The sequence below is a fragment of the Tamandua tetradactyla genome, chromosome 5, assembly GCF_023851605.1.
Source record: "Tamandua tetradactyla isolate mTamTet1 chromosome 5, mTamTet1.pri, whole genome shotgun sequence".
Classification (NCBI taxonomy): Eukaryota; Metazoa; Chordata; class Mammalia; order Pilosa; family Myrmecophagidae; genus Tamandua; species Tamandua tetradactyla.
The window spans coordinates 128941851-128956097 of NC_135331.1; the positions used below are offsets into that span (position 1 = coordinate 128941851).

General features: G+C 35.8%; 1 protein-coding gene across 4 annotated transcripts in view; it reads left to right on the forward strand.

Moving 5' to 3' along the window:
* Positions 1-14247, forward strand: part of KCNQ5 (potassium voltage-gated channel subfamily Q member 5) — a 552577-nt gene that overhangs the window by 455114 nt on the left and 83216 nt on the right. For all 4 annotated transcript variants that reach the window (XM_077162233.1, XM_077162230.1, XM_077162231.1 and 1 more), the window contains 2 exons: positions 3175-3270; positions 9511-9605. In XM_077162233.1, the coding sequence (XP_077018348.1) occupies positions 3175-3270; positions 9511-9605 (191 nt within the window). The remainder of the gene's footprint in view (positions 1-3174; positions 3271-9510; positions 9606-14247) is intronic.

The window sequence follows — 14247 nt, forward strand, 5'->3', positions numbered from 1 at the left end:
TAATTAAATCAACACATCTTGGAAAGCTGAAAATTTTGCTTGCAGAGAACCTTTCTTAACCATCTCAAGGAAAGTACTTTTTACCATGTATCTTTTCTGCTGTAGCCTCATAGTAAGTGCTGAGTTCTTGTTTATTGAATGGAAGAATAAATGGTCCATATGGATCTAAAAAAAAAAAAAAACAAACAAGATAGCTGGAAGTTCCATCAAGCTCCATAAACCAATAGTGTCATCTGATTGAGATTTCACAAAGCACATTGGCCTGTTAAGAATGTTAGAGGTGGGTGTGTTCCTCCCCTCTTTGGAGTTTCCGCCCACACAGGAAAGCTGAAACTTTTCCCATCTTTCCCTCAAAGCAGAAGATCGCTCCTGGACATTTCAGAGTCATACGTGACTCTCTTCCAGAGCACCAGTGCTGGGGCTCACTTCCTCCAAGGTGGCTCCGTCCCTGAGCCAAAGATCTCTCAGAGGATGAGCCTCAGCTCCTCTGCATTGCAGATTTTTCTCCACTTTAAGTATCTCTCTTCCCTCCTGCTACAGAAGGCTATCTTTCAACAGATCCTGTTCTCCATGTATGGGGTACAGACTAGGTCATTTAATCTGAAAGTAATGAAGGGGTAAATATTTTAAATGTTTACCAAAACATGTCTTTTTCGAGTTGATATTTATGCAGTGCTTGTCAGCATAGTACTAAAACGTAAAACCTTAAAGCTTAAGTCTTGTTATCCTGGGATATGAATTAAACTAAATTCAATTTCTAAGAATCTATGTCTATTGGTGTCCCTAATTAAAGGAATAGCACACCATGTATGTTGCAAGTTTGAACCATGTTGTATATATAGATATATCTCATAATAGACTTTATTTTAACGGACTTCTATTTAGGTGCACTGAACTAGGTGCTAAGAGTGGTGGAAGAAAATGGAATGGAGCCATAATGAGATGATGAGCAGACCTGGTTTAATAACTGCTGTAATGTACAGTCTGGCACGAGCAATATGTTGCAAACATTTGCCATCTACTAATATATGTTTCTAAGCAATGCCAGTGTGATTTTCAGCACATTTTAGTTTGTTTAGCAGATGGTAGATTTGTGCTTTATAGGGCCTCTCTCCATTTTCCAAATGGATCTAACACTGAAACTCATATCTGCATAGTAAGTGCTCAATAATGGTAGCTATTGCTGTTAATTCAATGTTCCACGATCTGATGGGTAGATTTTATCGTATACACATACATATCATATAATGTGTATTATGCACATTATATGATATGTATGTGTATACAATGCATATTATAAATATATGATATAACTTCTGTATATATATTCTCTCACATATTTATGCTTCATGAAAAATGACATTAAAAGGAAAATCAATCAAAAAATTTAAAAAGGAAAATCAATCAATCTTTCCTAAGTGATCTTAATAACAAAAAAATTAGGAGTTATGACTGACTACCACTGATCTTGATTTAAATGGAGTGCCATTTTTATAACCTCTAAATGAAGGGAAAAGTTTATGTCTACAAACGAAATCATAGAGACCTGGTTTTTATGAAGCTTAGTTTCTGCAATCACAAGCTGCATGCACTGAAGCTCTAAGACAGCATGAGATAGTCACTAAAAAAAAGATATGGAAAACAGAACCTATGATGTAATTTCTAGTTTCAAGGCCCAGTTATATATCCTAATTAATAATGAAGTAGATTATTGCTCATTAGCAAATAGCAAATGGTATTAATGTGTAATTCTGTATTTCAAATATGATTGCATTACTTATTCTCTGGTTATTGTCACATACATACTCAGAACTTTGGACTTGCAAGAGAAGACAAAGCTTAAAGGTCATCTAGATCCCAAAAATATCTCAGCCAAGTTGTTATCCAGCCAAGTCTTAACACCCCCTAGACAAGAGAAGCCCACCACCTCCCCAGCAGCATATACTCTGAGCTGCTGTTAAAAAATACATAAGAACAAGAAAAGAAAGAACAGAGAAACAACCATTTTAACCACGATGACAAATGCTGCCTTGGTATTTTTAAGGCACCCATCTCTAACTTAAGGGTTAGACTCCTTGAAGTTTAATAAAAAGCTAATAATTTATAGCTAGCAAGTAAATTCCAGTAATGCTCAAAAGCAGTAGAGCTCCAGGTCCCACACCAATAAAGTAGAGAGTTAGAGACAAAGCCCAGAGACTGAATTCAGCAGGCCCTGAAAGACAACACAAGGCTGAAATGAAGCCTGTAGGTTTCATAAATGTTAGACAAGAAAAACCCTGAAGATATAGGAATACCCAAGAAGCAGAATTTGGGCAAATCAAAATGATAAGCAGAAGGAAAGCAAATCAGTCACACACACACACAAATATAAATACAGGAGGGACAGATTAATTTTACTAACCCTAAACTCTGAATAGAAAAACCAAAGCCGGAAAGATAAGAAATGCCGAGGATATGAGAGTAAAAGTGAGAAAAATAGAAATGTGCTTTGCAATCGCCTATACTCTTTTCTTTATTGTACAAACGGGCAAAATGGAAAACTCTCTGTATCTTCAAACCTGAGTGTCTGTTTGTCTCTTCTGTATAACTGTCCCTTACTCTCCCTTTAGCTTTCCTTGGTAGGTGTAGTATTATAGCATCATGGAGCATTCCAAATGTCCCCCCTTCTAATTTCATAGATGGAGAATATAAAATTTCACAGTGTCATCAAAGTGCTAGAAATACTCCCATATCCATAGCAGCCAGACTTTAACTGTCCCAAATTTAAAATTCAGCTCTGTACAAAACTAGAATTTGTGTCCTCCAAATTCAATCACTGGATAGGACCATTTACTCTAACTTAGATATAAAGAAATGTCACAGATAAGCACGAACACACACACACAAAAGCATTTAAATATTGTAATACTTATTTATAATCATGGTGCCTCTTAATGCCTAGTTGATTTATTGAAGGGTAGAAGTTGTTAGATTCCTTAGCAATATTGTCCAATAAATTGCCATTGGTGATTACATTATAATAGAGAGAAATAGTGTTTGTTTTAATACGTAGCATGTTTGTGGCCAGATTGCATACTGCTCCTGTTATCTCATTTTTAATTTTTTTAACTATTCATATTATTTAATAATGCTTTTGAAAAAATTTTAAAGTACTATTTTTGTGTTTTGTTCCAGGGCATTCTTGGCTCGGGTTTTGCATTAAAAGTACAAGAACAGCACCGCCAGAAACACTTTGAGAAAAGAAGGAATCCAGCTGCCAACCTCATTCAGGTAAATGTCAGTGTGATAGGTGGATGGCAGCATCTGTCTCCATGAGTGCTTGTTGGGTTATTTTCCAATCTCTGTGCTTCGTTGCTTGGTAGAACTACTGTTTAAAAAAAAAAAATGAAGCCAGACTGAATGTTCATCTTAGACTTGGGCAGGTGTTCCCCACCAAAACAGAAAAATATAAATTTTTAGCAAATGATCTATGCATTGTTCAGATTCATTAATGGTGCTAGCGAAGCCAAGCACAAGTTAGCAGTTGTCTGGCTTGTGAATTGATCTAATGAATCTTATGAATCATTTGCTGAGACATAATTGATTATTAAGTAATGGAGCAGAACACAGCACTGTTCCTGTGTTACAAATACCTTTTCCAGCCAGATATATGACACATGTTCTGAAGAGCAATATATCTGTTTAGAACAGCAAGGTGTATTACTCAAAGGAATTGCTTTTAACTCACCCGGGGCAATAATTTGAAATGGTCATCTATTTTAAGAGCAGATAGGATTATTAACTACATTGATGTTTGAGAATATGAAGAAATCAGCATGTTATTTGAAGGTAGCGCCTAATAAATATATAGGTGTAGCATTAGTTTTTGTTTAGTATTTCATTTTGTATTCATTAACTCAGGGTTTGCTTCAGCACTAAAAGAAACACTTCCCCTTTTGCCATCCATACCTTTGAGGTTTAAAGTCATCCTAGAACCAGTTGTGTAAGAATCACAAAATACATTTTCTCTAGATCCATAATGTGAAGGCAGCGTTTAATTGTGGGTAAGATAATTATACAGTCTAAAGTGTCTCTCCTTCCCGCCAGCCAGTGGAAGCTTCAAATTTTCTAAACAGAAGGGTCTTGGGATAGAAATCTGAAGGGGTAGGAGATTTATCTTCATGCTGTAGAAACAAGCACGTTGTTTTAATTTGTATTGCTGGTTTATATGGGTGGTTTGGTGGGGGGGGGGGGTACCAACATACCACCCTCCCCCTAGCCTTTACCCAGGGTTGTGCTCCAAAAGTACCTCCAAAAGAAACAGATATAGGGAAAGAAAGGTAGGACTGGGAAGTAGGATTCCATATATCATAAAGGAGATATGTTTGTGTAGCTAATGACTAAATGAAGATATTAATTTTTAAATCAAGCCATTCTGCAAATATTGACAAGGAAATGGAGAATTTCCTTGTTGTTTCCATGGCAAACCACTGAGAGTATCTGTTTTTCTGAAGCCAAACTATAATTGACAAAATGGAAAGAGGAACCATACACTTCCAAAAGTGTGTTTCCAAAATACCCTGAGGTTTTTCATCCTTTGGAGCTTCTTAACTGGTTATAAGGTGTTTCCATACTTTTAGTGAAATTTTCTCCTTATTATTTTTATCCTTTAATGTCACTTCCCTCTACAGCAATATTCCCCGAACTGTCAAGGCAGAAAATTATGACATACGTTCCTTGTATCCATGTAGGTACCAAGCCCTAACTATATAAGGAACCAATAATATATTTTGCACATATCTAGACTATTTGCTGTCAAGAGAATGTTGTAATGTTGTTTAATGTTGTAATTAATAACATTAAAATTTATTTAAAATCCTTACTACGGATTTATTAGCTTTTTTTATTGTGCATTTTCTATATCAACACACTCAAAATACAACCACTTCTGTTTAGAGATCCTTGATACTTCTAAACACTAGAAAGGTGAACCTATATCAAACAGCGTCCTAGACTATCACCTGTTCTGTTATAAAATTATCCCTTTGAGGAATTTCTTGTACATATATTGGTTGTGACACCATAAAATTGCACTTTCCAATACAGTAGCCCTTAGTCACATGTAGCTATTTAAATTTTAATTAATTAAAATGAAAAATTCATTACCTCAGTGGCACTAGCCTCATTTCAACTGTTCATTAGCCACATATGGCTACTACGGGCTACAATATTGCACAAAACAGCTATAGAAAAATAACAGGAGGAAATTTCCTATTCTGACATCCTACTCGACTACTAGATTGCACACATAGAAGTTCCAATCGAACTTGAAAATAAATTGCTATTCCAGCAGCAGATCACTGGAGCAGAGGCATTTATAGGTCCATAGACAAAGCAAGACAAGGCCTCCCTCACAGGTAACCCCTAAGAGCTCGATCAAAGGCTGATCAAACAGTTTTGCTTGGAGGTCTAGAATTTTATTTTATGGCACTGGGTTTTGTAAAACTATTGTGATCAATACTTGAACTTAAACAACTATAGCTAACAGGGAAGTAAAATCATGAATGTTTCTGTTACTTAAAACTCCAACTTAAATATCATTCTTAAGAAACAAAATTGTGAGCTACGAGACTTAAAAAATTCAAGAAATCTTTAAAATCTAATCACACTTTAATTAAAGTAGACTCTACTAACTTAAAAAGAAATTTCTCCTCCTTACAAATGCAATCAAATTATTTACTAGCCATTTAAATAACAACATATTACATTTGTTCATCGTTCTTCTTGCTGTAGCCTTCAACCAGAATTAAGCTTTAAGCCTAGGTTATTTGTTGTATACATTTATTTTTAAGCATGCACTACTGTGAAAAGCAAACATCATTTACTGGTCCATTCATTTTCGACCCAATAAACCTGCTTCAATTTGCTGAACACACAAAACATCAACACCAAAAGCACTCTTTCTGAAAGGGCAACTGAAATGCTCAAATCACTCTCTCTTTCAGCTAGTGAGACAACTAAATTAACCAACATTCCATGTTTTAGGGAAAAGTTTTAAACCCCAAGAGCTTGCAGCAAATTTAGCTGTTTCAAGATCTTTGCATGAATCATTTAAATTAACTTGTATTTCAAGTAGAGCAGGCTGGGAAAAGAAAGCAGCTCTCTGTAACATTTTGAAGACCTGCCCAAATGTCAAAACTTTTATTAATAATGCTTGAGATGTGTGAAGTGCTTTTTAGTATGCAGAGTGCTTCTAATACATTATGTCACTTGATTCTCGGGGCAAGCCTGGGAGGGTAGTGTTACCCTTATTGAGAGAAACCTGAGGCCTAGAGAAGTTACTGACTTAAGTTTATGCAACAAAAATGTGACAGAGTTAGGATCCCAGTTGGCTGAATCTGACTCCATTACTCCTTTCACTAAACAACAGTTACAGCATCATATATACAGAGCTGAAACTTTGGGATTAAAATTTGAAGATACTTCAAAAGTCCCATATTAGTGGTAGTATCTAGAGAGGTTGAAGCAGTTGATGATGGGGCCAAAGCTATAATACTCTAGACAAACTGAATGCTCCCTAAAAACTTAATTATACTGCCATTGTACATACCATTACAGATTAAAGTTTGAATTTGTTTGGCTGCTTAGAACATCTAGGGTTGCTGGATAAATGGTAAATTTGGCTTTCAAATTTGACTTACCTTGTTGACTTACTATTTTTGAATAAAAGACATGTAAATTAACCATTAGAAGTCCCTCCAGAGTGTTATGTTTTTCTTGCCAACCATTATGTGACCTTAGCTTTAAATATAGGAACATCAGCTACTTGATCATATGATTGTAGGCTTGAGGGTCAGCTTCTAGAAGCAATTAGCTGCGAGAGAGCTAAGGATGGGACAAAGTTGTAAGTGTGTAAGACTGATGGAGTCATACTTTCCTCTTCCATTTTAACTGTTAACTGATATCAGTTACTTGCCCCTTCTGTAACCTTTCACTTATAAGACATTTTTAGGAGAAGAGTTAAGAAAGGAATAGAGTGTAGCTGTTGAAATCAATTTGATAGAAAAAGAGCAAGAAGTAGGCATCGTTGTAAAAAAAATTTTCAATTTTCTCAGAATGACCTCTTTTGCCCTCAATTCTTTTTAACATTGGGAGGTAATGTCTTGGTCTCATTTTTTTGTTGTTGAATTTTTATTTAGGATTTTTTCATTGATATCTGATGATACACAGACCTGCTGTATGCATCTGAGTCTTCCTTTCAAAGTATCTGCGTTTACATATATAATGGCGTGATTGGAAAGTGTTTCATTAAAGCAGCCCTCTAGGCCATCAGAGCACTGGAAGATCTCTGGGACTTACCACAGAAAAAGCCAAAAATAATAAATCCATATATTTTTATCGAGCGTTCTATATTGCTCCATAAATTGTGTGTGCATAATAATTTGCAAAAATCAGCATTTAAAGATGATACATTAGTTGCTTTATTCTCTGTAAGATGCCAAGATGCTTAGCCTAAGTTTTCACAGATTTGTAAATTAAATCAACATGAGCCCTGTGAGCAAGACTTCAGGTAATATTCCCTGCCTCAATTATTTAAACCTTCCTTAATATTTTTTAAAATCCCTCAAGTCCTATTTATTTTTCTAATTTTTTCCTTGAACAATTTTATTGAAATATAATGTGTATACAGAAGACAAGCATATACCCTAAGAGACCAAGCATCCCTGTGTAACGAGCACACAGATAAAGAAACAGAACGTGATCAGCACCCCAGAAGCCTCCTGTGTGTCCTTCTCCATCAATAGCTCCCAAAAGGAACTACTGTGCTGCCTTCCAAAAGCACAGATTTATTTTCCCTGATTTTTGTACTATATGAAAATGGATCAAACAGTTTGTATTACCTTGTGTCTGACTTCTTTCATTCATCATTATTTGTGTGAAGTTGATCCGTATTGTGGATAATAGTTGTAATGTACTATTGCTGTGTGTTTTCCATTTTGTGAATGCTTATTCATTGTGAATCACAATTTACCTGCTTATATTGATGTTAATAGGTTTTAGGGCATTTCCAGTTTTGTTATTAATAACAGTGCTGTATTGAACATTGTATGTTCATTGTATGTTTGAACATTGTCTATTTTGAACATTGTATGTATCTTTTGGTAAATAAAAGCATTTATGTTGACTTTATACCTAGAACTGTGTACTAGGTATAAAGTCAACATATATGCTGTATATGTTCAGCTTTAATAGATACTGCTGCACAGTCCTCCAAACTGTACCAATTTCTAACTCTTTTATTCAGCACAGATTTAGTCAGTGATATTCCTAAGAAAAGGTGTATCAGGTCGCTTTTTTCTTCATTGTAGTTTCAATAGCATGACTGATGGTTATATAATAGAAGAGTGACTCATTTAAATGAATTGGTCCTATAAAGTTGAATGCTATGATTAATGAATTCTAAGAAAAGTTTTCTCTCAAGACCTAGGAGTAAACACGTGTCATTACAAATGTTTGTAGACTCGTTACAAATGAAGAAATCTACCAAAACCTTTATGGGAAAGTAATTTCCAGCAAGCTCTCAAACAGTTCAGTTGGAAGCATTTTTAAAAACAGTCGGCAAAAGACAATGGAGAGATTCAAAGACCAGGATCCAGGCAATCCGAGATACTGTCTCAACTCTATCAATCTTGTGTAAACCTTTTACATTTATCTGAGCCTTTATATTCCCATCTACAAAATAGGGGTCTTGGGTTCTACCTTGATTGTGAGGATCAAATGAAAATACTTTGCGTCATGTCTGGTAAAATTACATGAAGTAGAAAGAGCTTGCTTTACATTAAAGCACTAGAAGCATATTCTTAGATCCTGACCATAAATCCTTAAGGGTTTTCCAATTATATTCCTCAGAGAATCCATTTCCCCCTATCTTGTTTTAGCTCTGCTTCTTGTCATTACTGTTTGTCTTCATTTTTTAGCACTGGAAGTATTGCATAGCTCAACTTCAAAGAATTTCATTAATTAAATCGTTAACATATCCTAGTGTTCGTTAGTTTACTAGTTAGTTTCCCAGTTGCATTGATGATTTTCAATTGTCTTTTGCCTTTGACTTATCAGACATTGATTTATGATATGCAGTTGTTTCCTGGAATGCTTGTTCAGGCTCAAGTAGTTTAGTACCTTGGATATCAATATTTTTGGACAAGTCACTAACTATTTTTTATGTTTCAAATAATATCACACCTTTCCTTAACCAATTAGTGAGTTACTTTAAGATATACTTTTTGGTATTTTTGCCTTTTGATATGAGTTGTTTTGAAAAGCAGCTTGACTGATAGAGTGGAAAATGTTTAGCAGACAGCCGAAGATGTCATGATAATTTTCTTCATCCCTTCACCATGTATCAGGGCTGAGTATAAGAAGGAAACAATTCTTAATGTGTAGGAACTTAATAATCTCCTTTTTTATTTTCATCTTATCACCTGCTCTCTTTTGTTTTCCTTTTCATGTTGACATGTATGCCGCATGCAGTGTGTTTGGCGTAGTTATGCAGCTGATGAGAAATCTGTTTCCATTGCAACCTGGAAGCCACACCTGAAGGCCTTGCACACCTGCAGCCCTACCAAGTAGGTATCAGTGTGACAGCTGGTGCTGTAGTCACATCTTTTTGAATTTGTGAAACAAACCTTACCAAAAAAAAAAACTGTCCATTTTTGCATTGTCTTATTCACTGTTGCTCTTTGAGATGCTCAGACCTGTTTAGGAGAAACTCAGACACCAAAAAAAATGGAATCGCCTTCACTCCTCACCGTCCACAGGCTGAGCTTAAAGATTAAGGCAACTTAAGCTTTTATAGAGACTTATTTCTGATGCTTCATACTTATTTTCTAATATCTCATCTCATAAAGTCCAACCAGATTTCTAAAGGTAAGGACAAAGGCTCTTGGGGAAAAAAAATGATTATTTATCCTCCACTTCAAGTGATGAGTGCTTTCAGAGCAATATATCTTTGCACATTTAGGTCTTAGGTCATTTCTTACCTGGATTCCCCTTTAGGATGGTCCTTGAGCTTTCATTTGCAGATCAAAGATATCTGTGGCAAGAGAAGAAAAGAATCGGGTCTTTGTCAGGTTTTGGTTTATAGTGGGACAATAGAGCTAATAAGATTAAAAGTTTTAATTAGCCCTCAAAATTCAAAAGTAATATGATTACTCCCATTCACATTTCATTGACCAAAGCAAATCTCAAACTCATACCCATGCCTGAGCTCAAAGGGGATGGAAAGTGAAATCCTGCCATGTGCCTGGAAGGAGAAGAGAACCAGAAAATTACGAACAGTCCTCATGATTATTACAATGACCTTTAATTTCAAAAAAAAAAATCTTTAGTTATGAAATCCCGGACTCCAGTTAAAGTAGCAGGTCACCTGTCAAATCATAATCACCATGTAATTAAAGAAGCCCACAGTTGAAACTACCAAAACAAGTGAAGGGAAAGTCTATGAGTCACCAAGCTTCACTGGAATCATCAATTCCTTAGATTGTTCCAAAGTTATTAAATTGCTTATCTTACGTAGCGTTTACAGTACCTTTGCTTCCCTTCATAGCCCAACAAAACCTTAGTCCTAGTGGCTTCATGGGATTCAAGACACCTAACTACCATGACTCAGTCAAGAAAACTTCCTCTTTCTTACTAATCTGGAAGGGCAATCGTCTGGAAAAACCCATATGACTTGTTTGGTGGAATTGCAGTCTCTGGAAATTTTTGGTGCAGCACTGAGGCTTAGAAAGCAGTGGATCTATTGTTGACTAGGAATTTATTGTGTTGCTTCCTTGCACTACCTTGGGCCTCACTTTTCCCATCCACAAAGTGAGGCACATGGGCTGGGCAAGAAAAGTTTTGAACTCTAATAGGACGTGTTTCCTAGAGATTGGCATCAAAATCTTATCAGCACCTGGGACAGAGCTATGCGTGGAACCCTACGATTTTAGAGCTGGATGGAACCTTAATGAGGATATAAGTGTGGATGTTTGTTGAATGAATGTGTGGATGAGAATCCTGTTTATTTAGATCTTAAAATTTAGTTGAATTCCTCTTATTGAGTATTTGACCCTTTCAAAGTTGCGGTATTTTAAGAAAATGGATTTAATTCTTGTGCCTCCTATTCCTTGGCAGTATGAATCAAAAATGGGAATTATGCAGATACTGTATTTCTTAGTTTCATAAAGATTTCTAGATAAATTTAAAAGAAGTTTAGTAGGAAAACCAATAGAAGATTTTCAAGTGACAAAGACAGTGGTCTATTATCATAGTGATTATTTGGCTTCCCACATAATGCAGTTTTTGGATTAAAAGTCATTCTGAAGCCTGGAAAAGTATTTAACTAGTGAGTCAGATTCTCCAAATGCATTAACTATATTTATGCACATAATTCCTCTCTTTTCCGCTGATATTTTCCCAGCTTTAAGTGGGGGTGGGGATTGGGATGATTTATGCAAACACCTGCACACATTCTTTCCCAACATCACTGTCAGACATTCCCCTCACTCTCCTTTCCATGCACCTCTCCTTAACCTCTGAGACTTGGCCCCATTGCTTAATAACAGTTATTTGTCCAGAATGACATAGCAGTTACTAGCAATGTTCATGAGAACCTGAATGTCCTAACATCTCTCCCTCCAGCAATACTTCATCATTTCAAATTGCAGTGGTTCTTAAACTTTGTTGTTGTTGTTCTTTGTTAACCATTGAGAATGTGATAGAAGGCATGGAACTTCTTCCCAAGAACTATATTCAGCACACAAAATATCAAAACCTTGCATACAATTTTAATGTATTTACAGATTCCCTGGAGCCAAGTTCAGAACCTTTGCTTTAGAAAGCAAACTGTTTTAATCAGGTCTGTGGGTTTGTACAAAGAATAATTTACATGACTTAGAGGGATATTTTTATATTTATAACTAGCTGGCTTACTGAGTGCAGAGTGATGCCATAAGAAAGAGATCAAAACTTCTTTTTATGTACCTAGTTGTATTTATCTTTTTAGCATTTGGGGTTTAAGAACTTCTGGAGAGAAAGATCATTCATCCTTGCATGTATTCATTTAACAAGTACTCATTGAACACCTATGATGTTCCAGGCACTGTTCCAGGCAATAGGGATGCAATAATGGGAGGGAAAAAATGCAAACAGGTTAAAATCTCTGCTCTCACGGAGTATATTCAATGGGTACTGGGAGTAGACAATAAAAATAAATCAGTAAGATACATGAATTGTTAGTTGGTGATAAGTGCTAAGGAGAAAAGTAAAGTAGGGAAGGAATTTAGGGAACACCAGAAGCTGCAATTTTGAATAGGTAACAAGGAAAATGAACATATCATCATCATCATCATTGTGAATGTTATCACTTAAAAACACTGTCCTGTGGTCTTGCCCCCCACAGTATTAAAGATACAGTGGGCTTCTTTGATTCCGTTTTCTCATCCCAGGGAGTAGGATGGAAGAGAGGTCTGAGAAACAGCTATATGAGGGGAGGAAAAAGAGAGGGCAGGGGGCATATCCTATCCATTCAACCTGCCAGAGACAGGACCCTGCAGTTTCCTACTCTCTCTCCCTTTGCTGGTCTGGCTTGTCTCTTGCAAACACTTTAGGGATCTTAGCAGTTGCTTCTTCAAGTCTTTGTTTTAATAGAAGAAGGATTTGTAGAAGGAAAATATTTTCCTTGATTTTCTTCACCAAGGGGGTGAAGGCTATGCAAAAGATGAAACACAGGTAAATGTCCTAGTTTAGGCAATGTGTGAAATATTTTATGAAACTATGGAAAACAAGCTCCAAGAATACCTTCAGAAGTCAGAAAGTAGAGGTTATCTAGTCCACTGCCCTCAGTTTATTCATGAGAAAGCCAAGACCCACAGAAAGCGAAGTGCCTGTCCAAGGATACAACTCATTTGCAAAAAGTGAGGACTCAGATGTTCTTGCTATATCACGTTGCCTAGACCTGAGTTTGCTAAAGCAAATTATTAAAAATGCCACCTAACACTCTAGGGTGCAGGGTGGTTCAGTGGTAGAATGCTCGCCTACCATAGGAAACCCGGGTTCGATTTGCAGACCATGCACCAAAAAAAAAAAAAAAAGCCACCTGGCACTAAGCTTGAAGAGTTCTGTTAGATTTTCTGTATGCCTAATTTACTCTAAGGGAATTCATTCTTTATATGATATGCAAAAAAATCTAGTAACTGAGAAGCAAGGCCACCAGTCACATATTCATGAGTCCAGTTTAAGAAACCCAAAAGTGTCTTAAAAGCACAGAGACTTCAGCTACAGTATAACCAGCACTGTTGTCAATGCTTTTGCTAAATACCAGTTTGATCAGAACCATTTTTTTCCTTTTTTAAAAATACAAATAAAAATTTATTATAAATTTTGTTGATATCAAGGATGTATATCACATAATTTTAAAATAATAACACAGTGTACAATACTCTATATTATAAATTTTATATATCCAATTGATTTTTCACAGAACGCTTTCATTGAATTTTGATAAATTCTTGTATCCATAGCCAACCTATGGTTGCAATTCAACCATAACTTGAAAAATGGAGTTGCATCCCAATTCACTAACTCCTTTCACAATAAATATATTGAATTAACTATGATATTGGTCTCCTGTTAAACTATTTCTCACCCTCATTCAAATTCTATTCATAATGTAAAGTCTCTTTACACTTCAGCACTAGCAGTAGCACGTGATTATATTGTATTCCCACCATTTATACAAAAAAGACATAAGTAACCTCAAGAGCATACATTATTATAAAATGTAGTAATGCTTAGGGAGTGATAAGTTTTAAGTATTTATTACTTTTGGTTTTAATATCATTTCTATAAATTCCTGAAAAGTTAATAATCAAGAACCACTTCCTAACCACAGATAACTTTTTCTAATGAAGAATCTGTGAATAGGTGCAACAATGAATTTTTAAAAAGGAGTCAATGATTTGTAGTACATGTGGCAATGCTGGCTTTGCTAAGTAAATGTCATGCTATCTCAAGTCTGTGCCACATGGAATGTTAAAAAGTTGGGTACATTTATTACAAAGAATATTGCTTCTGTGGCTCTTGCTTGAAAGGGGTTATTTAAGGAACTTGGTTCCCCAACCTCCAACTTGCCCATTACCAAATGCTATAAATGTATTCACCGGTTTATCATCATTTCTCTTCTGTCTGCACGCACCTCAAGGAAAGAACAAGGGGAAACATCAAGCA